The following is a 21,035-nucleotide window of genomic DNA, read 5'->3' on the forward strand; positions in this document are numbered from 1 at the left end:
TACTTCGGGCAGCAAAATTACAGTTTAACCAGGCAGCGACTCCTACCACACACACACACACACACACACACACACACCTTGATCTAAAGAGTGAAAGAATCCCCAGCCATTCTCAAAATCCTACAGAAAGCGAGTGTGAGAATTTTGCCACAAAACCCACATTAAGAGCCAGCCAAGAAATGAAGTATACCTGTCCTTAGAGAGAAGCATATATTGGTTCCTTGAGAAAGTTAATAACGGAGGGCCTCCTGTCGTATTAAGCCAACCTTATTTTACTCGTGCCATGATCTACAGTAATAAACCACAGGAAAAGTTCAAATGGACACACAGCTATTCACACCTCCTGCCTCCCCCTTCCTCTTTGCCTTGCACAATCTGGCCTCCTTCCGTTACAGTTTCTTAGAAAGCATTAAACTGTGCTGATGTGCCTTGAATGAAAACGGTTGTCTTAGCTGGGTGCTGCTCTGCCCCCTTCAGGGAAGATGGGGAATTGACGTAAATGCACATTCCTTCCAAAGTCCTTACTACAGCCTTTCCAAACCTAGTGATCTCAAGATGTTTTGGACTACAAATCACATCAGTCCCAGCCAGCATAGGCATATTGTCTTGGGACTGAAGGCAGGTGTAGTCTGGAGGCCACTGGGCTGGGGAACACCGGTTGTACATTGACAATAAAGGTATTATTATTACTATTATTATTTGCCTTTTTTGCTGCTACATCACACTGCGGACTCACGTTAAGCTTCTGGTCTACTAAGACCCTTAGATCCTTTTCACTTGGAGCATAGGAAGCTGCCTTGTACCGACTCAGACCAGGGGTCCATAATCTGGCTCGGTGAGGTCAACACATGAAAGTGTCACTCAGCTCACAATATCCCTGAATTGCAGGGGTTTGGGACAGGTTGTCCTTTTGGGTCCCCACCAAGCCTACGACTGGTTCCTTAGAAACCCTTTCCAGAGCCACAGCTATAAAACATTGTCTTTTCCAAAACGTAACACAACCAGCGTTTGCTATTCCTGTCCAAATCCCTCGCTCGCACTGTCATGCTAAGAATGCGTCTTGTATCTTTAAAGATAAGAGCCTGGCTGGATCAGGCCAGTGGCCCACCTAAGCCTGCATCCTGTTCTCACAGAGGCCAGCCAGGTGCCTGTTATGGGAAACCCGCAAGCAGGATCCGAGCAAAAGAGACCTCTTCTCTCTTGTGGTTTCCAGCAATGGGCATTCAGAAGCCTCGCTGCCTTCAACTCTGGAGGTCAGAGCAGAGCCATTGTGGCAGCCTTATTTCCCTCTAGGAATGTGTCCAGTCCTCCTCTGAAGCCAGCCAACTTGGTGGCCATCACTGCCTCTTGCGGGAACGAGTTCCACAGGTTAACACTATTCCCTGCGTGAAGAGGGACTTTCTTTTATCCACCCAGCACTCATCAGCATCATTAGCTGCGCGACGCGGTTCCGACATGCCAATATTTGATTTAGTCGCTTGCTTCTTAACGTGGCCTTCGTTCGCGTCATTAAACGTTAATAAAGGCAAATCTGCAAAAGGCAAAAGTGGGGAGCGGGGTCAGGGAGGTGGGGCTGCGTGGGCACACCCCGGCACAAGCGCACTCGCACCCTCCCTGCCTCCACCCCACCCCTGGCTAGAGGGAGGTCAGGCTCTCCTCTCTGGGGCTGGGTTGAGTGACCTGGAAGTTTGGCCCACGAGGGACGGAGGGGGGAGGAGCAACCCAGCAAGGGAGCAAAAGAGAGGCAGGCGCTGAGTTCAACAAGAGACCCAAAACGTCTCCACAAAGCTAGGCCTCCTCAAGAACCAGTGAGTCTTAGGGGTGACGGATGGATGGAGGGGAAGGGCTTTGGGCATGGAAGGGAGTGAGTGGCCGGTGGGTTCTCTGGTCTGCTTGTTTCGGAGGGAAGGGCTTAGGGTTAAAGGTTGGGATCTCAAGTAAGTGCCACGTCAGGAGATTGCTTTGGGGCACCCTTGGGCATGCCTCAGTCACACCCTATCTCTCTCCCCCGCACTTTAATTCAGCCTTCCCCAACCTGGAGCCCCCCATATCTCTATCTGTTTGTACTCCACCTTTTCCTCCAAGGAGCACATGGTTCTCCTCCTTACCATTTGATCCTCACAACAACGCTGTGAGGTAGGCTAGGCTCACAAGATGGTGACTGGCCCCCAAGGTCTCTCAGTGTGTTTCATGGCTGAGTGGGGGGGATTTGAACCCTGATCTTTCCCAGGTCCTAGTTCAAAAGTCTAACCCAGGGGTCAGCAAACTTTTTCAGCAGGGGGCCAGTCCACTGTCCCTCAGACCTTGTGGGGGGCAGGACTATATTTTTTTTGGGGGGGAATAAACGAATTCCTATGCCTCACAAATAACCCAGAGATGCATTTTAAATAAAAGGACAGATTCTACTTATGTAAAAACACGCTGATTCCCGGACCATCCACAGGTCAGATTTAGAAGGTGATTGGGCCGGATTCGGCCCCCGGGCCTTAGTTTGCCTACCCATGGTCTAACCACTGCACCACACTGTCTCTTGCTGTTTTAGGCTACAGCTCCCACCAGCTGATCTAATTCCTGTCTGGCCAGACTTCACCTACAACTTTGCCACCTTTTTGTTGGGGTGGTGCAAAGGGGGGGGGCGGACCATTTTGAGCTGGCAAATGAAGGGTTTAAAATTTTTATTCATAACTTTTACCTCCACCTTTGTGAAATCAGGATGCAGGAGGTGGGTGAGGTGGGTGGGGTGCCCCCCCCCCAAGGAGAGAGCCTCAAAGTCCAGGAAACACCAGAGGCAGAGTCTGGAAGGTCATGGTGTAAAAGCAGGGGACCCCCCCCCCCCAAATGAGGGGTAATTTCTTTGGATCCTGGGCTGTAATGCTAAGAGGGACTCAGATCCAGAACTCCTATACTTCCTCCCTGATTGGGAGCAGGTCCTAGCTGGTTAAAGGTGCTTTAAATATCAGGATTCCTGGGTTCCCCCAAAAGGAAATAGGATTTACGGGGGTTCAATCGGCTCTTGAGTTTTGCTGGGAGGAGTAGTGAATATATGTACCTGAGGCAACAGAGCTGAATTCCTGACTCATCACACACAGGAGCTAATATTTAACCTGCTCTTTCTGTCTGTGTGTGAGAGAAAGAGGGCGTTCATTCGTTGGAGGAGAATGTTAGCTGCAAAGAGAGAGGCAGGCTGGTGTAGTGGCTACAGCACTGGACCAGGGTTCAAATCCTCCCACTCAGCCATGAAACACTCTGGGTGACTCTCTAATTTGGGGGTTTAGATGGGTGTGGGTGGCAGAGAGCTCTGTACACCACCTTGAGCAACTTGGAGGAAAAGGTGGGATACAAATGCAATTAAAAAATAAGCAAAATAAACTTTCTTCTCTTCTCATTGCTCCTGCTCTTCCATTTCCCTTCCTCCATGGCAGGTCAGTCTGGGTACAGGAAGGGAAAACGGGGGCAGGTTAGGGGCAGCCAGAAGCAGGCATAGTGGAGAATATGGCTGTAGTTCAGAGGCAGAGAGCACCTGTTTGGCATGCAGAATGTTTCAGGTTCAACCCCTAACAGCATCTCCCCGTAGATAACCTGTCTGATACGTAGAGGTATCACTGCTGCTACTCAGTGTAGACAATATTGAGCTAGATGGACCAAAGGCAGCTCCCAGTGTTCAGTGAGGACTAGCATCTTGGCTTTATTTTAAGGAAAGAACCACTGCTCAGCGGTAGAACCTTGCATGCAGAAAAGGTCCCAGGTTCAATTTCCAATGGTATCTCTAGGTAGGACTGGGGCGGGGGGGGGGGGGAGGAACCTGCTGCCTGAGACCCCAGAGAGCCACTGTTGCCAGTCAGTGTAGGTGATATTGAGCTGGATGGAGCACCCCTCACCAATATATGCATATGTGTGTGAGTGTGCAATTGTTGCTGGCATCCGTCTGCCTCCGCAGACAATGGAGAAGCGCTCCTTTGGGGGTGAAGTCAAACTGTTGAAAGGTTATAGTGCCTGCTGAAACGGGAGAGACATGTTTTGTTGCAGCCGGGGCAGATGAAGGCGTCCGGCTGTGCTGCTGCAGATGCCCCATGCTGTCTCTCCTCCCAGCGGTCATTCCTCCTCCGGTCACTGCTGTGGATGCATAACCCGGCTGCCTGTCTCCAGGCCCTGCGGTCGCCTGCAAGGGATTCCCACACCACAGGGGCTGATGTGCCCAGCCTCCCTGTTCTAATGAAATAAGCAAATTTGACCCTGGCTCCGAGAACGGAGGAAGTGGTACGTGCACGACAGGTGCCTCCACCAGGCCAGCGTCAAGGCTGGGTGGGCTGCCTGCCTGTGCAGGGCCTGATAAGAGTCCCTGAGGCCACACATCTGATAATAAGGCCCGATCGGTTAGTCACGTCTGCAAAACCACCCATTTCCCTCCATGAAGCTGGGAAGGAGGGAGGGATGGCATGGTGGCAGTGATAATCCTGATAAGCGGCGGGTGGGGTTGGCGGAAATCTCATTTCACGTTCTTGGAAGCTGCCAAACATCTGCCTCTCCGCAGGGCGGGAACCGCGCAAAACCGGACGGCATGGATTTTTGGAGATCCCAGCTGCGGGACGCGGTAAGGCTGCAATATTGGCGACCCGGCTGGGTCTGAGGGCCGTGGCTTCCCCTCTTTACCGACTCCCCATTTCCTTCCTCCCCACCCCCCGCCAGAGGAACAAGAAGCCGCCTCGGCGATCCTACTCCATCTACCGCAAGATGCCCGAGGGCGACGGAGACCCCGAAGGGCTGCAGATGAAGGTGGTGGAGGCTGAGCGGCCTGGGGCTGCCCGTGGCGGCGAGAAGGCAGGAGACAGGGTGCAGTGCCCGTGGAAGCATCGCTGGAAAGCCGTGGTCTGCCTCGTGCTTGTGGGACTCCTGGTCTTCATTGTGGGTGAGAGGAATCGGATCTGGACCCCAGATCTGGCCACGGGGCTGAGCTCTGCCTGGGCTTCCCTTGTGCAGAGGCACTGGGTCCATATTGTGATCATAAGGATTTATTATATAAATAGAAAGGGAAAGGGAAAGGGACCATTAGATCCAGTCGCAGATGACTCTGGGGTTGCGGCGCTCATCTCACTTTACTGGCTGAGGGATCCAGCGTACAGCTTCCGGGTCATGTGGCCAGCATGACTAAGCCGCTTCTGGCGAACCAGAGCAGCGCACAGAAACACCGTTTACCTTCCCACCGGAGCGGTACCTATTTATCTACTTGCACTTTGACGTGCTTTCGAACTGCTAGGTGGGCAGGAGCAGGGACCGAGCAACGGGAGCTCACCCCGTCATGGGGATTCGAACCGCCGACCTTCCAATTGGCAAGCCCTAGGCTCTGTGCTTTAACCCACAGCGCCATCTGCATCCCTTTATTATATAAATACAGTGGTACCTCGACTTACGAATTACTCGACATACCAATTTTTTGACTTACGAATGAAAAAAGTACCCTCACGCCTACAAATTTTTTGACATCTGAAGGACATCCGTTGGCGGTTTTAGTTGGGGTTTACTCGACTTATGAATTTTTCCAAATTTTTCGTTTCCAATGCATTCCCGTGGGGAAATCACTTTTTTCAACTTACGAATTTTTCGACATACGAATGTGCATTCTTAACGGATTAAATTCGTAAGTTTTAGGAATTATATAGTGCCATCCGTGGGTGCTTTACACCAAAGGGCAGGTTCAACTCCCTGGGAGCCGAGCTTCTCATACTTCACTGAAGAGTCAACAAGGAAGCTGCCTTATACATTTGAAGCACATGGTTCCCCCCCCCCATCTACCCACAAAGAAGCCTGAGAGCTGTAATTTTACTCCAGACAGGGGTGCAATTCCCAGCACCGTTAACAAACCACAGTTCCCAGGATTCTTTGGGGGAAGCCATGCGATTGAAAGGTTGCTGGAAACCGCAAGAGAGGAGAGTTTCTCTTGGGCTCGCGTCCTGCTTGTGGGTGTCTGGCTGCATGGGGGCGTCTGGCTGGCCACAGTGAGAACAGGACGCTGGACCAGGTGGGCCACTAGCCTCATCTGTCAGGGCTCTTACGATGTCCTTCCGGTGTGCATGCAGCCCAAATCATAAGAACATAAGGAGAGCCTGCTGGATCAGGCCCATGGACCATCTAGTCCAGCATCCCTTTGTCACAGTAGCCACAGAGGCCAAGAGTCTTCTCCCCTCCTGCAGTTTCCAGCAACTGCTATCCAGAAGCATCGCTGCCTCCTCCGACTGTGGAGGCAGAACATAACCAACCAGGCTAGGAGACATCAAAGGTCCTCTCTGCCTCCGTGAATTTGTCTCATCCTCTTTAAGAGCTATTCTAGTCGTTGGCCATCACTGCCTCCTGCGGGAGGGAGTTCCACAGATTAACTATGTGCCGCCCATCAGACCCACTGGCCCATCTAGCCAGACATTAACTGGCAGCACCTCTGGAAGAAATCAGAGTGAGGACTTCCTATCAGCTGGGGGGGTTGAACCTGCGACCTTCTGCATGCCAAGCAGCCGCTCTACCAGCTGAGCTACACAACCCTTCCTAAGGGGAGGGTGGGGAAGTGAAGGAAGGAAGGCTGTGCAACTCCCTTCTCCCCCAAGGTCCAAGTGGTCTCTCTCCCTCTGACTTCTCCATAGACCCCACCCATGGGTGGGTAGCTCTGCCCACCCACCACAAATCCCAGTCTACCTGGCAGTGGCTCCAGGTGGCCTTCCTCCCAATTGCAGCCTCCATGCCCTGAGCTCCACCCAGGTACAAATCCTGCCCAGAGATTCCTCTCCTGGCCACTGAGCCCTTTGCACTCAGCTGTTAGACAGGCATTCTGTCCCTTTCTGAGCCAAAAAGCCCAATTCCTGCCCTGATTGGACAGGTCCCTTCTCATATTCATATATCCTCCTTGCAGGTTTTCCCCTGGGACATCTGGTCAGCCACTGTGAGAACAGGGTGCTGGACTAGGTTGGTCCCCTTTGGCCTGATCCAGCATTCCTAGAGAAAGAGCTCTCTCGCTCTTTCATAAGACTTAAACCCAGCAGGGTTATCTCGTGAAGCTGAAGAAGTCAGGGCAAAGGGAAGGAAGGCTTGGTGCACGGTTAACCTATGGAACTCACAACCACATGAAGTGCTGCTGGCTTGGGTGCATTTTGAAGGGAAACAGGTACAGTCATTTCTGGGGGTCATCCACACTTACCTTTGCTCTACATTTCTAGGCACAGGTCCCTGTCCAAGTGCTTTCCCCCCTCCACTTTCCCCACAAAAACCTGTTCTTTACTGCTCAATGGAGCAAACAGCAATTCACTGAAAACCCAAATTGGTGCTTGTTCTGAGTCAGTGTTAAAGAGTGGGTTTTCCTGGGGAAAGCAGGAGTGGGGGGAGCTCTCGGACACAGAAAGCACTGTGGATGTATCCTAACATAGCCAGCTTCTAGCAAAGCCTCCAGGTATCCCTACATTTTAGGCTCTGAAGAAACCTCTGAGTTTAAATTTGGGTGATCAGTGCACCTTTTGCCCTGCAACCATACTAACCCTCTGCTTTAAAGGCTGACTGCCCCCCTCCGTCCTCTGCTCTCCTCAGCCTTCCTCCTGGGGTACATCCTGTCCCGAGGGTCTTCCTGCATGGTCTGCGGAGACTACCTGGCCGTGGTGAACGACGAGAGCCCCGCCGAGGCGGAAGACGACCAGAGGGGAGCCCCGCTGTACTGGGCTGACTTGCGGGAGATGTTCCAGAAGTATCTCAATGAGGAGAAGATAGAGGGGACCATCAGGTGAGGTCCTTTCCCCTCACCCCAGAATTGTGGGAAGGAAGTGGAACAAAATGATGGGGGTGTCGTGGGGCATGGGAATCCAGGGACAATGGAGTTCCCATCAGAAACAGGAGCAGGAATTACTGTACCACCATTTGTGTGTTTGCCCGAGTAGAGGATCAGAAACCATGCGGGCGAATATGAGTGACAGCCGCTATCGCTTTTTTTGTTATTGGTGATGGATGTTACGTAAATAATTATTTTCTGAATAATTATTTTCTGGTATCTGAAGAAGTGTGCATGCACACGAAAGCTCATACCAAGAACAAACTTAGTTGGTGTCTAAGGTGCTACTGGAAGGAATTTTTTATTTTTTATTTTGTTTTGACTATGGCAAACCAACACGGCTACCTACCTGTTTCTGGATTGTTTCCGACGTTTTTGTTCCACTGAATTGCTTTGAAGTTAATTGTGAATCACACAATTAATTACATTTGTTTCTGACATAACATAGGTAAAGTTGAAGGTAAAGGACCCCTGGATGGTTAAGTCCAGTCAAAGGCGACTATGGGGTTGTGGCGCTCATCTTGCTTTCAGGCTGAGGGAGCCGGCGTTTGTCCACAGACAGCTTTCTGGGTCATGCAGCCAGCAGGACTAAACCACTTCTGGCGCAAAGGGACACCGTGATGGAAACCAGAGCATACGGAAACACAGTTTACCTTCCCGTCACAACAGTACCTATTTATCTACTTGCACTGGTGTGCCTTCAAACCGCTAGGTTGGCAGGAGCTGGGACAGAGCAACGGGAGCTCACCCCGTTGCAGGGATTCGAACCGCCAACCTTCTGATCGGCAAGCCCAAGAGGCTCCGTGGTTTGGAGCACAGCGCCACCCGCATCCCTTGCCATAGCATATTGCAAGCTGAATAATACAGTGTTACACGCCACTTCAGTCTCTGAGTTGTGAGAGACTCGGGGGGGGGGAGGTTCCTTCAAGCGCTTATCTAGGGTTTGGTTTCCTTGGAACGAAAGTCATCGGAGACTGTGGTGTCCTTGGTATATGTTGTTTTATTGACACATATATACAACCCGAGCATAGGGTGGAGGGGCTCACAGCAAGAAACCCCCAAAAGATCTCGCTTCTCCATTCGCCGCAGCTCTGGATCCAGCACAGAGCAGGCAGGTCTCTGGGTCGCCAGCTTCCAAACTTAACAAACTACAGTTCCCAGGATTCTTTTGGGGAAGCCATGTGCTTTAAATGTATGGTTTGGACGCAGCCTAGTTCCCTGTCTCTGTGTTCCTGAGCCTCTTGAGCTTGCTGATCGTAAGGTCAGCAGTTCGAATCTGTGTGACGGGGTGAGCTCCTGTCGCTCTGTCCCAGCTCCTGCCAACCTAGCAGTTCGAAAGCATACCAACGCGCGTAAATAAAGAAGTACCACTGTGACGGGAAGGTAAATGGCGTTTCCGTGTGCTCTGGCTTCCATCACAGTCCTCCGTGCACCAGAAGCGGTTTGGTCCTGCTGGCCACATGACCTGCAAAGCTGTCTGTGGACAAATGCCGCTCCCTCGGCCTGAAAGCGAGATGAGCATCAAAACCCCATAGTCAAGTTTGACTGGACTTAGCAGTCCAATGGTCCTTTACCTTTACCTAAAGAATTGGAAAAGGATCCAAAAAGATCAAGGGGATGGTATGAGCCTGCTGTGAAGAAAGGCTGCAGCATTGTGGATTATTATTATTATTATTATTATTATTATTATTATTATTATTATTATTATTATTATTATCATCATCATCATCCCCACCCATCTGGCTGGGTTTCTCCAGCCGCTCGGGATAGCTTATAGCATATATAAAACATAGTAAAACTTCAAACATTACAAAACTTCCAGATACAGGGCTGCCTTCAGATGTCTTCTGAAAGTTATTTTAGCTTAGGGAAAAGGCGTGTAGGAAGCGACACGATGGAAGTTTACGTATTACATAATGCCTGGCAGGGAGAAAGCAGAGAGAGAAACGTTTTCCTTCCTCTCGTAACCCCAGAACTCATGAACATCCCATGGAGCTGAATGTTGGGAGATTCCAAATAGGTAAAAGAAAGTCCTTGTTGATGCAGCGCAGAACAAGGAATATCAGTGGCAGCTGCTGGAAACCACAGGAGGGGAGAGTGTTGCATTCGAATCCTGCTTGCAGGTTTCCCATAGGTGCCTGGCGACTGTGAAGACAGGATTCTGGGCTTGATGGGCCACTGGCCTGATCCAGCAGGCTCTTGCTCTGCTCTTCTGGAACATTTCTCTCCCTTCTCTTTGCGCAGGATGATGAGCGAATCCCCCCACCCGCCTGGCTCCCCTCGCCTGGATGCCCTCTCCCCGCCATGTCCTCAGTGCCTTCGGCTCCTACGGCCTGGACCACAGCTGGACCGACAGCCATATGTGGGGCTGCAGCGCCCTGACCGGTCAGTGGAGGGCCCTGGGGTGGGGTTGTTTGGCAGGGGCAGCTCTTTCAGCGCCCTCCATCCTTCTCCCATAGCCTGCGCCCCAATTTCCTGCAGCGGGTGGACACAAATGGGGTCGTGGTGGAGAAACTGCCGCTGGAGGACCCGGAGGTCTACTGCCCCTACAGCGCTTCCGGCACCGTCACGGTATATAATCATTTCTTTATTAATTATTGCATTTATAACCCCCTTTTTTTCTCCAAGGAGCTCAAGGTGGTGTGTACATGGTTCTCCCCTTCCTAATTTAATCCCCACAACAACCGTGTAGGGCTGAGAGGCAGTGATTCATCCAAGGGGATTTGAACCCTGGTCTCTCCCAGGTCCTAGTCTGGCACTCTAACCACTATGCAACATTGCTGTTCCCTGTTGGTAACACCTTTCCTCTGCCTGAGATAGATAAATGAGATAGGGCAAGTGGATAGTTTTAATCCTGCTTCTGGCTACCACCTGTGACCACAACCAGTGACCCAGAATATCAATACGCCTGTCAAAAGAGGTGGCTGCTCTTAAAAGGGAAGGAAGTTAAAAAATACAAACGTTTGGGTTTTTTAAAAAGTATTTATACGTTGCGACCTCCAACCAATTTAAGAACATAAGAACGTAGCAAACGCCCTGCAGGATGAGGGCAATAGCCCATCTAGTCCACGTAGCCCAGCATCCTGTTCTCACACTGTTCCATAGTTTTACTCTGCACTGAGTGAAGAACGACTTTGGCTGTTTCCCACCAGTCAGGAGGGAACCAATCTGGCTTCTCTAGGGAGGGAGTTCCAAAGTTGTCTCGCAGCAGCCCCCACCAAGCAGGTCTGTGCAGGTGGCAGGACCGAGAGAAGGGCTTCCCCAGAAGATCATACGGGAGGATATGGTCCTTTGGACAAGCTGTGCCCAAGCCTTCCCTTTCCACCCTGCTGTCTGTCTGCAGGGGGGCCTGGTCTTTGCCAACTATGGGCGTCGAGAGGACTTTGCGGCGCTGAAGCAGCATGGAGTGAACCCCCAAGGCCACCTCGTCATTGTCCGGATCGGGGAGATCAGCTATGCTGAGAAGGTGAGGCTGGGCTCCTAAATGTGACCCTCTGTGAGAGGGTTGAGGCCACAGGCAGGGAGCATCGTCTGCGGCCCTCCAGGTCTGCTTGGACTACAGTTCCCAGTTGCCCAAGCAGGCAGCATGGCCAATATTCCAAGATGGCAGGAGTCAGGTCCCAGAAACCTCGGGGGGGGGGGCACCTGGAAACACCAGATTTCAGAAAAGGGTCCTCCAGAATGAAGGGCAAGAAGGGTGGATGGAGAGACAGGATTCATGAGGTGTAGAATCGTGGAATTGTAGAGTTGGGAAAGGCCCTGAGGGTCATCTAATTGAACCCACTGGAATGCACAGCTGAAGAATCCCTGGCAGATGGCCATCCGAGCTCAGTTTAGAAACCTCTAATGAAGGGGGAGTCCACCACCTTCTGAGGGAGTCTGTTCCTGATATTGAGCTGGAATCGTCTCTCTTACCATTTGAATCCATTGGTCCAGGGCAGCAGAAAGCAAGCTTGCTCCGTCTTCCATGGGACAGCCCCTTAGATACTTGAAGATGGCGATCCTATCTCCTCTCAGCCTCCTCTGTTCCAGGCTAAGAATCCCCAACTCCCTCAACTGTTCCTCACAAGGCTTGGTTTCCAGACCCTTGATCATCTTGGTTGCCCTCCTCTGCAAAACCTTCCAGCTTGTAGGGTAGACCTTCGTGGAACTGATGAAAGGGAAGGCATTGAGCACTGATGGATACAATGGAAGGCACAGTTCCCTAATATTAACGTGGCTGTCGAAAAAGGTGGCTGCCTTAAAGGGAAAGGAAACGATGGTGCCATTGTGGGGACTTGGGAGAGGTGAATCAGAGCAACGTGGTCTGTGGGCGTGGGCATCCGTTTTCTTCAGTGGTTGAGAGGGATTGTTGTGTGTGAAATCATTGTTCTGGAGCTCCCAGCTTCTTTTTGTCCCAGGTGGCCAATGCGCAGGCTTCGCAAGCCAAGGGAGTTCTCATTTACCCGGACCCCGCTGATGTCCCACAAGACCCCCGCAAGCTGGGGCTGTCCTCAAACACAAGCATTTACGGGCATGTGAGTACAGCCTTCACTGGGACCAAGAGAGAGAGAGAGAGAGCTGGGTTGGGGGCTCAAGTAGAGAGACCCTGTCTGTGGTTCCAGGCCATCTTTCCCAGCCAGGAAGCCCAAAAACAGCCCTTTGAAAGCAGCAGCCCTCTCCCATCGCTGCTCCCCAGCAGATGGATACTGGGGATAGACTGCTCCTCAATGTGGAAGCTCCCCTTAAGCGTTCCCAATCCTTCTCTCGCACTCGCAGGTCCACATGGGGGCCGGAGACCCCTACAGCCCCGGCTTCCCTTCATTCAACCACACCCAGTTCCCTCCGATTCAGTCCTCAGGACTCCCCTCCATCCCCACACACCCAGTCAGCACCAACGTGGCTGCCCGCCTGCTCAGGTGAGTGGGGCGGAAGGTTCCTTGAGGTGTGGGGGGGCGATGGGAAGCAAATTGGAGGACATGGCTAGGGTGTGTGTGAATGCAGTCTTCTGGGGCCTCTCTCCCCGGTCCTAGGGCCACGCCCCTAGGCCCAGGCCACGCCCCTTCACCAGATTTGCCCCACCCCCCTGCTCAAGTGCTTTTGCCTGACAAGAGCTGTGAACATGCCCCTTCCTGCCTAGGTGAAGGATGGAATGGAGTGTGGGTTGTAAAGGGTTGGGGACAAAGAAATATTTGGCATGGAGTATATGGGGCTTTAGGGGAGGGGTTACAACCTCTGGTGGGGGACACATCGTGCTCCTTCTGGGGTAGTTTGGACACCTGCCAGGGATTCCTTAGCTGTGATTCCTGCATGGCAGCGGGTTGGAGTGGATGACCCTTGGGGGTCCCTTTGAACGCTACAATCCTGATTCTGTGATGGTCTCCGGAATCAGCCTGGGGTCCTGCGGGGCTCAGCATGGGCAGGGTGAGGTCAGGTGGCCAGCTGCCCCGGTCCTCCCTCGAAAGATCGGCCTGTGGATTCACAAGGGTTCTCCTTGCAGGCAGCTGACAGGCCCCATTGCCCCGCAAGCCTGGAAGGGGCGCCTTCCCAATGTTCTGTACCAGCTTGGACCCGGGGGACCCCGACTTCCAGCTGCAGCTGGGAGTTCAGAACCAAAAGCAATCCGTGATGATCAGCAACATCTTTGGGTGCATCGAGGGTAGATTCGAACCCGGTATGTGGCTTCTTGGTTTCCCGGGCAAGAATTTTGCAGGTGGGGGGGGGGGTCTGGCGCATGGATGTTAATGTGGGGGTGTAGGGTGCTCAGAACTCCCGTGCTTCCCGAAAGGAGAAACAGCATTTGGGGAGGGTGAACTGCGGATCTCACGCAAAGGGAGCTTTTGCTTTCCACCTCCACCCATGCCTTGTTTTCTCCGCTTGCTAGATCATTATGTCATCGTGGGGGCCCAGCGGGATTCCCTGGGTCCGGGGGCTGCCCGTTCCGGAGTGGGCACAGCCATCCTGCTGGAGCTGGCCCGCACTTTCACAGCTATGGTGAGAAATGGTGAGTAGGACGGCTGCAGGAGGGAGGAACGATAATGGAAGTGCCTGAAATATCCATGTGGCTGTAGGAAAAGATCAGCGTAAACAGTTGGGCCGATGAGCACTTACTGTTCCCAACCCTAACCCTGTGGAAAGACATCTAATTAGATTTTAATTTGATTTTGACCTGTTTTTAGGAGGTAATTTAATTATTGTTTGATTTTATACTAATGTTATATATTTGATGTTGGCCGCCCTGAGCCCAACTTCAGCTGGGGAGGGCGGGATATAATAAAAATTTATTATTTAAAAAAATTATTGCTGCTTTTATCTTTTGAACATTTCAAAGAGTTATCTTTCCTGTTTTTACCAATAATTTATTGTGGTTTAAAAAAAATTATTTATTTGGTTTACAGATTAAAAATTTATAGTCACATATCCAACATACAGCATAAAAACAAGATTCCAAGGAATCTCTTCCCTCCTTCCGTTTGTGGGTCCTATTGTTAATCATTTCCTCCTGCATCTTTTAGAATAATCCAAACCTTTTACCTCTCCATTGTATCCAAAATTCACCACTAAACTACAAGCAATATTCCAATCCTACTAACAATTTTAACTGTTTACAATGGTCTTTAAGATGTTATAAATTTTCCCCATTCCTTATTAAAATTGTGGTCTTCCTGATTTCTGATTCTTCCTGACATTTTAGCCATTTCGGCATAGTCCATCAACTTAATCTGCCATTCTTCTCTGGTAACTTCTTTCCATCTCTGAGCCAATATACCGGTACCATCCCCGCAGCCGTGGTCGCATACATAAATGATAATGTTATTGTTTAACCCACTTTGAGGGTTGTTGCTGTCGTTGTTTTACAATCAAGCGGCGTATGGGTTTTATGAAACAAATAGTAAGTGAATCGCCATCCCTGTTCTTCCTCAACCACCTTAGGATTCCAGCTCCGGAGAAGTTTGCTCTTTGCCAGCTGGGATGCTGGTGATTTTGGCAGCGTGGGCTCCACAGAGTGGCTTGAGGTGAGCAGGACATTTGAATGAACTGGGCATTTAAACAGAAAGGGGTGCAGGCACCTGGGTGGGGTTTTGGGGGGTGGGGACAGTGTTCAGAAATCTTGCACATAGCACACTGCAATGGACCCGTGGCTGGAATAAAGGTCCAAGAATTCACATTTTTAAAATTCTGGGAAGCTTCTCCTTTTGAGCCTGGAGAAGTGGGGGACGGGACGGGACGGGACTCTCAGCTGGGCTCAGCCAGACTTTCTTTTGCGCTGTGCTTTCAGGCTCCGAATCAGTGGTAAAATGCATGTTTTCCCCGGGGAAAGTGCTGCGACAAAACAAAGCAAAACAAAACAAACCCACTTGAATGGGAGCTTTAAAACCCAGACCTTTGGCTAGAAATGCAGCATGAAAGGAAGTCTGGACAAGCCCCCCCGCACCGCGTGTCTCCCATTCCAACCCAGTTCAGGAGAGGGCCCGATGTTCCAGCTAAGATCCTTCCTGTCATAGAAGGAAGAGTGGCAAGCAGACATTTTCATAGAATCATAGAGTTGGAAGGTGACCCCCCCCCCTTCCCCAATTTCCCAATGCCTTGTCCCTCTTGTGGCTGAGTGGCCTCATTCACAAGTCCCTCTGAGCCCAGCCCACCTCTGTTAAATCCTGCTCCTTTCTTCCCAGGGGTATCTGACGATGCTGCACCTTAAGGGCCGCTGCCTATATCAGCCTGGACAACGTAGTCCTGGGTGAGTGGGGAAAGGAGGGGTGGGTGGGTTATGGGAAGGAATCCAGCAGCATCCATAACACCATTGTACAAGTTCATTGTGCATTTTGGAATAACTGTGTACAGTTCCGGTCGCCTCACCTTAAAATGGGTATTGTAGAGTTGGGAGAAGTTCAGAAAAAGGGCAACCAAAACAGTCAAGGGCTAGGGGTAGGCAACCTAAGGCCCAGGGGCTAGATGTGGCCCAACCGCCTTCTCAATCCGGCCCACGGACAGTCCGGGAATCAGCATGTTTTTACATGAGTAGAATGTGTGGCTTTTATTTAAAATGCATCTCTGGGTTATTTCTGGGGCATAGGAGTTCGTTCATATTTTCCCCAAAAAATATAGTCCGACCCACCAACATGGTCTGAGGGACGGTGGACCTGGCCCACGACTGAAAAAGGTTGCTGACCCTTGGGTCAAGGGGATGGGAAAAGTCCCCCATGAGGAAATGTTGCCAGCATTTGGGACTTTTCTCTAAACTAGGCCATGAGGTCCATCTAAATGAGATCACTGACTGAGGCCCATCTAGCTCAGTAATGCCTACGCAGACTGGCAGCAGCGACTCTCCAGGGTTTGAGGCAGGGGGTCTGCTACCTGGAGATGCCAACCTTGGACTGAGCCTGCAGGAGCTGCTGTTGAGCTACGAAGGAGCAGAGAGGACCTGGCCTTTTGCGAGAGAGGGCAAGGGGAGATTTGAAGAAAGGAGAAGGGGGCTGGGGAGATAAGAGGGGCAGAGATGTGGGGAGGAGAGCCTTGATGCTAGTGCTCAGTGTCCTGTCTTCTCTCCCACCCTCCAGGAGACGACAAATTCTTCGCCAAGACCAGCCCTGCACTTGTCAGCCTCATCGAAAGCATCATTAAGCAGTAAGCCCAGCTTCCGCACCCTGCCAGGACTCTGGGGTCTGAAGCAGCTGGACCTGGGGGGAGGGGGCTCCAGGGTTCCCAGGGAGGGGTGCCTGAGTGGTGCAGGATGGGGAGGGGGCATGGCAGATCAGTTAAGGGGTGCCTGGGATGGGAAAGTGGTGGGGAGCCTAGACTCCTAGGTTCTCCAAACCGCGGTTCAAGACTTATAAGGTAACACGGTGGACATCAGTGAAGCCGAGCGTTGGAAGATTCAGGGCAAGTAAAAGTTAAACTGTGGAACTCCCTCCCACAGGAGGAAGTGGATGGCTTTGAAAGAGGATTGGGCAAATTCATGCAGGAGGAGACGGCTATCAATGGCTCCTAGTCAGGATGGCTGTGCTCTGCCTTCACAGTTTTGGGGGCGCGGTGTTTCTGAATCCCAGTTGCTGGAAACCACAAGAGAGGTCTCTTGTGCTTGGATCCTGCTTGCAGGCTTCCATAAAGGGCACCTGGCGGGCTCCTGTGAGAATAGGAGGCTGGCTAGCTGGTCCTGTTGGCCTGATCCAGCAGGGCTTGTGTTATGTTCTTCATTAGTTTTCTAGGTTACAGGTTCGGAGGGAGGCAGGGTTGGCCCTTTGCCTCCTGGTCTCTCTCTCTCTCTCCTGCAGGTGGGACAGTCCCAGCCGTAGTGGGCAAAGCATCTTCGACCAGGTGACCGAACAGGGTCAGCGCTGGGAGACGGAGGTGTAAGAACTCACAGTCTTGGTCTTTGTCTTCCCTTCCAACCCTTCTTGCTATTTATTTACTTACTTATTGCATTGATATCCCACATTTTCCTCCATGGGGCTCAAGGTGCTTACGTCATGTAAGCTCACAACAACCCTGCAAGGTAGGTCAGCTGAGGGTGAGGGATTGGCGCCTTAGGTCACACACTGTGAGCGTCATAGCTGAGAGGGGGGATTCAAACCCGGGTCTGCCCCTCCAGCTGCTCCTCTGAGCTTCTTCCCCGCTGAGCCGGGGCTGAGCCCTGAAATCTGTCCTCAACTGTTGGGTCTAGCATCTAGAAAGCAGCAAGTAATGATTATTTAAAAAGAGAAAGTTAGTGCCTCTGAGCATATACCGAATAACCAAACCCACCCACCCCTCCACCAAGTTTGGACTTTGTATGAGCAACGCTGAGAGTGGAATAACAATGTGGCTTTTCAAAAAAGATGGCTGCCTTAAAGGGATGGAACAAATGCACAAAGAGGTAACTACATCATACAATCCCTTAATTTCCCTTCTACTCTTACTTACTCTTTTAACAGCTTTATCATTATGCTCTCCTTTATGTCAGAATCCGTCCCCTTCCCATGGACAGCAGCGCCTTCGCCTTCACCTCCTTTGGGGGGTCCCTGCTGTGGAATTCTCCTTCGCAGAGGTGAGAGCTCCAACCCATTCTGTCTCAGTCCAGCATTCATCTTAGTAGGTAGGAACAACTGGCCGCTTGGGAACTTGGAGGGATCCTTTCCCCCCATGCTACACACGCTGGAACACCGTGGTGTGAAGGAAATGGCGAGCATTACAGTAATCCCTCTTCACACTCGTGGAAACACAATGAATCTGAATGCTGGGAGATTCAGGACAGATAAAAGACTTCTTCAGAAAAGTTGCGGCATTTCAGCAGGAAGCTGTGGGGCATGTGTCAACTGGAAATAAGCCCCCGAAACACACCACAGTTACAAACAGCATTGAAAGCAGAGTTGTGGTCTAACTGCCCTATTAACATCGGGAACACAACATGTCATGAACGCGGAATAAAAGGACCTCTAAAAATAGGAGGCGAGGTGATTGGAACACGGTTCTTCTTATTCCTTACTGCCACTGGACTGCACATTTGCAAGAGCAATCTCACCACCCTCTTATGCCCCCACCCCCCATAAACGCAGTAGCCCTGCCCCCGTTACCCCAGTTCTCCACTTCCTGGAGCATCACCAACATCCCTCGGCCTCAAAGTGGTTCTCTGCCCGCAGGACTCCCGCCGCTACCCGTTCCTCAACACCATGGCGGACACTTACGACAACCTCAACCGGGCTCTCTACGGGCGCCTCCCGGCCGTGGCCAAGACCGTGGCAGAGGTGGTGGGCCACTTGCTCATCAAGCTGACGCACGACCACCTCCTGCCCCTCGACTACTGGTGCTACGGGGACGTCCTCTTGGAGCACATCGCTCGCTTCAACGAATACACGGCGCTGCTGAAGGTAAGCGGGGCGCGCCCTGCAAGCCCGCCTGCGCCCTTCCCGGGGGGGGGGGACACCACGCTAGAACCGCCCAGTCTTTTAAAGGCTTCAACCTCCCCGCTTGCTTCCACCAGAGCCGAGGGCTGACCCTGCAATGGATGTACTCGGCCAGAGGCGATTACATGCGCGCAGCGGACAAGCTACACAAGGATATCTACAGCTCCGAGGAGCAGAATGAGAGGCTCTTGCGCATGTATAACGTCCGCATAATGCGGGTGAGGCGAGGCAGAGGCGTGGGGCGGATGGCGAGGGGGCTTAGCATAGAAGCCATTGTCCTAATCTTTCCCCCACCCACCCTGATAGCATGGATATTCCCTGTGTATGGCCCATAATTGGTAACCTAGAGAAAGGAAAGCCCACTGGACCCAGGGGCCAAATGCGGCCACCAGGTCTCGCTGTCTGGCCCTCGGATCTCTCTCCGGGCCACCAACCCCTTCCCTAGCCTTGCTTTTGCCCCTCCTTGACTGTTTCTGCCTGGCTAAGATGTGTCCCTGAGCTCCGATCCTGCCTCTTGAAGCGCCTGGATGGTGTGCCTAGAAACTGTACGAGTTGCTGTTCTGCCCCTGGCATTGCCTGCCAGCGGCACGTGGCCCCTGGAAGGTTGCGCAGAAGGGAATGCGGCCCTCGGCCTGAAAATGATTATCCCTGACCTGGCACAATTGCCCCCTTGATGCACCAAAGCTTCCCTTTCTTTCTTGCCACCAGGGTGGTTTGTGGGAAGCTCTTTAGTTATCCTGGATTAGTTAACCTGGAAATAAAGGAGCAGCCTTTTGCAGAGGATGCTTCTGTGCCCTCCCCTCCTTCCTCCGATTCACCAGCTCTTACCCTGTACAGACGGGGTACTGTTAATTTGGGGGGGGCAGTGCTGTGGACTTTGGGTATCTTTCCTCCACTAATGGCTCCCCCTCTCTGCCCCAGGTGGAATTCTACTTCCTCTCCCAGTACGTGGCAGTCACGGAGACCCCGTTCCGGCACATCTTGCACGGCCGGGGCCCCCACACTGTCAAGGCCCTGCTGGAGCACGTCAGCCTATTGCGGGAGGCCCCCCAGAGCTTCGACGAGGTCCTCTTCCGCCGCCAGCTGGCATTAGTCACTTGGACGCTGCAGGGGGCGGCCAATGCCCTGAGTGGAGACGTCTGGAATATCGACAACAACTTCTGAACACCAAAACACGTAAAACCGGGGTGGGGGGTGGGGCTCTCATTCCTGGAGCTGAAACGAACTTTTGAATGCATTTCCAAAAAGTGAAAAATGTAACCTGAGCCATGAAATCCCCACCCCTGAAGAATTGTCTAGAATCCACCAGCATCTGTAATTGGGAATGTTGCAACACACTTCAGTTATGCAGAAAGTGCATTTTAATTTGGGCCAGTGAATTCTAGTCCTGCACAGCCAAAATTTGTTTCAGCTCTACCTCCTTTTATTCTCCTCACTGCTGCAATCATAGAATTACAGAGTTGGGAGGGACCCCGAGGGTCATCTAATCCAACCCCCTCCTGCAATGCAGGAATCACAGCTTGATCTTCTCCTTGCCTGCTCTGAATTTATCAGTGGCAAAGGCTCACTATAAATTGTCCACATCCTGCCACACGAGTGGAGAGCAGGCTGTGGTTGTGTTTCCTGACTTAATTGCCTCACTTACACCCTTGTTCCTTTCCCCTCCCTTCTTCTAATTTATCAGCAGCAGTGTCTGCTATAAATTTAATTGATTTATTGCTATGTAATAGAGCGAAATCCTGCGCTTCACATTCACCCTTTACCTGGCACCTGTTTTAATTGTTCCCCGTATCCTGGTTTGTTCAGTGCCCCTTTGCTGACTCCCAGCTCCCTCGCTTCAATATTTATCAGTTGCACTGATGACTATGTCAGCCTTTCCTAACTTGGCGCCCGCCAGATGTTTAGGACTACAACTCCCATCAGCCCTCCCTGTGCGATGCTGAGCCTGATGGGAGTTGTAGTCCGAAACACCTGCTTGAGAGCACTGGGTTTCATGAAGGCTGCCATAAATGTTTATTGCTATGCGATACGATGAAAATCCGCCCTACCTCATTAATAAGAACCAAAGCCTTGTTAATTTATCAATGGCAAAGATCACTATAAATTATTTCTTGTTACGTTTGCTTGGTTATTTTTCCAGTGACTTTATTGTCCAGCTCATCAAGTGGACAAAAACACGGATAGAACTGAATCGTACAATCATAGAATTGCTCATCTAGTCCATCTGCAGGAATCACAACTAAAGAATCCCTGTTTGATGACAGACAGGAGCAGGATCAGAAGCGAGTTTGAAAACGGGACAAGTGTTACTTTATGGCCGTTATTCTGAGATACCAAGACCAGTTTTTAGGAATCCCAGTGTCCCTCAACCATACTAC

At 51.5% G+C, this 21,035-nt stretch overlaps 1 protein-coding gene across 1 annotated transcript in view; it reads left to right on the plus strand.

Moving 5' to 3' along the window:
- TFR2 (transferrin receptor 2) overlaps positions 1-20,780 on the plus strand; it is a 35,379-nt gene extending 14,599 nt beyond the window's left edge. The window contains 23 exon segments of the mRNA XM_033171239.1: positions 4,532-4,591; positions 4,687-4,906; positions 7,564-7,753; positions 10,043-10,097; positions 10,099-10,156; positions 10,159-10,183; positions 10,258-10,369; positions 11,142-11,264; positions 12,199-12,315; positions 12,557-12,696; positions 13,278-13,347; positions 13,349-13,451; positions 13,662-13,781; positions 14,711-14,793; positions 15,451-15,477; positions 15,479-15,515; positions 16,336-16,402; positions 17,050-17,127; positions 17,718-17,770; positions 17,773-17,801; positions 18,394-18,621; positions 18,735-18,875; positions 19,579-20,780. Of these exon segments, the coding sequence (XP_033027130.1) occupies positions 4,532-4,591; positions 4,687-4,906; positions 7,564-7,753; positions 10,043-10,097; positions 10,099-10,156; positions 10,159-10,183; positions 10,258-10,369; positions 11,142-11,264; positions 12,199-12,315; positions 12,557-12,696; positions 13,278-13,347; positions 13,349-13,451; positions 13,662-13,781; positions 14,711-14,793; positions 15,451-15,477; positions 15,479-15,515; positions 16,336-16,402; positions 17,050-17,127; positions 17,718-17,770; positions 17,773-17,801; positions 18,394-18,621; positions 18,735-18,875; positions 19,579-19,821 (2,379 nt within the window). The 3' untranslated portion in view covers positions 19,822-20,780.
- Positions 20,781-21,035: the final 255 nt, after the last annotated feature.

Source organism: Lacerta agilis, chromosome 14, assembly GCF_009819535.1.
Source record: "Lacerta agilis isolate rLacAgi1 chromosome 14, rLacAgi1.pri, whole genome shotgun sequence".
Classification (NCBI taxonomy): domain Eukaryota; kingdom Metazoa; phylum Chordata; class Lepidosauria; order Squamata; family Lacertidae; genus Lacerta; species Lacerta agilis.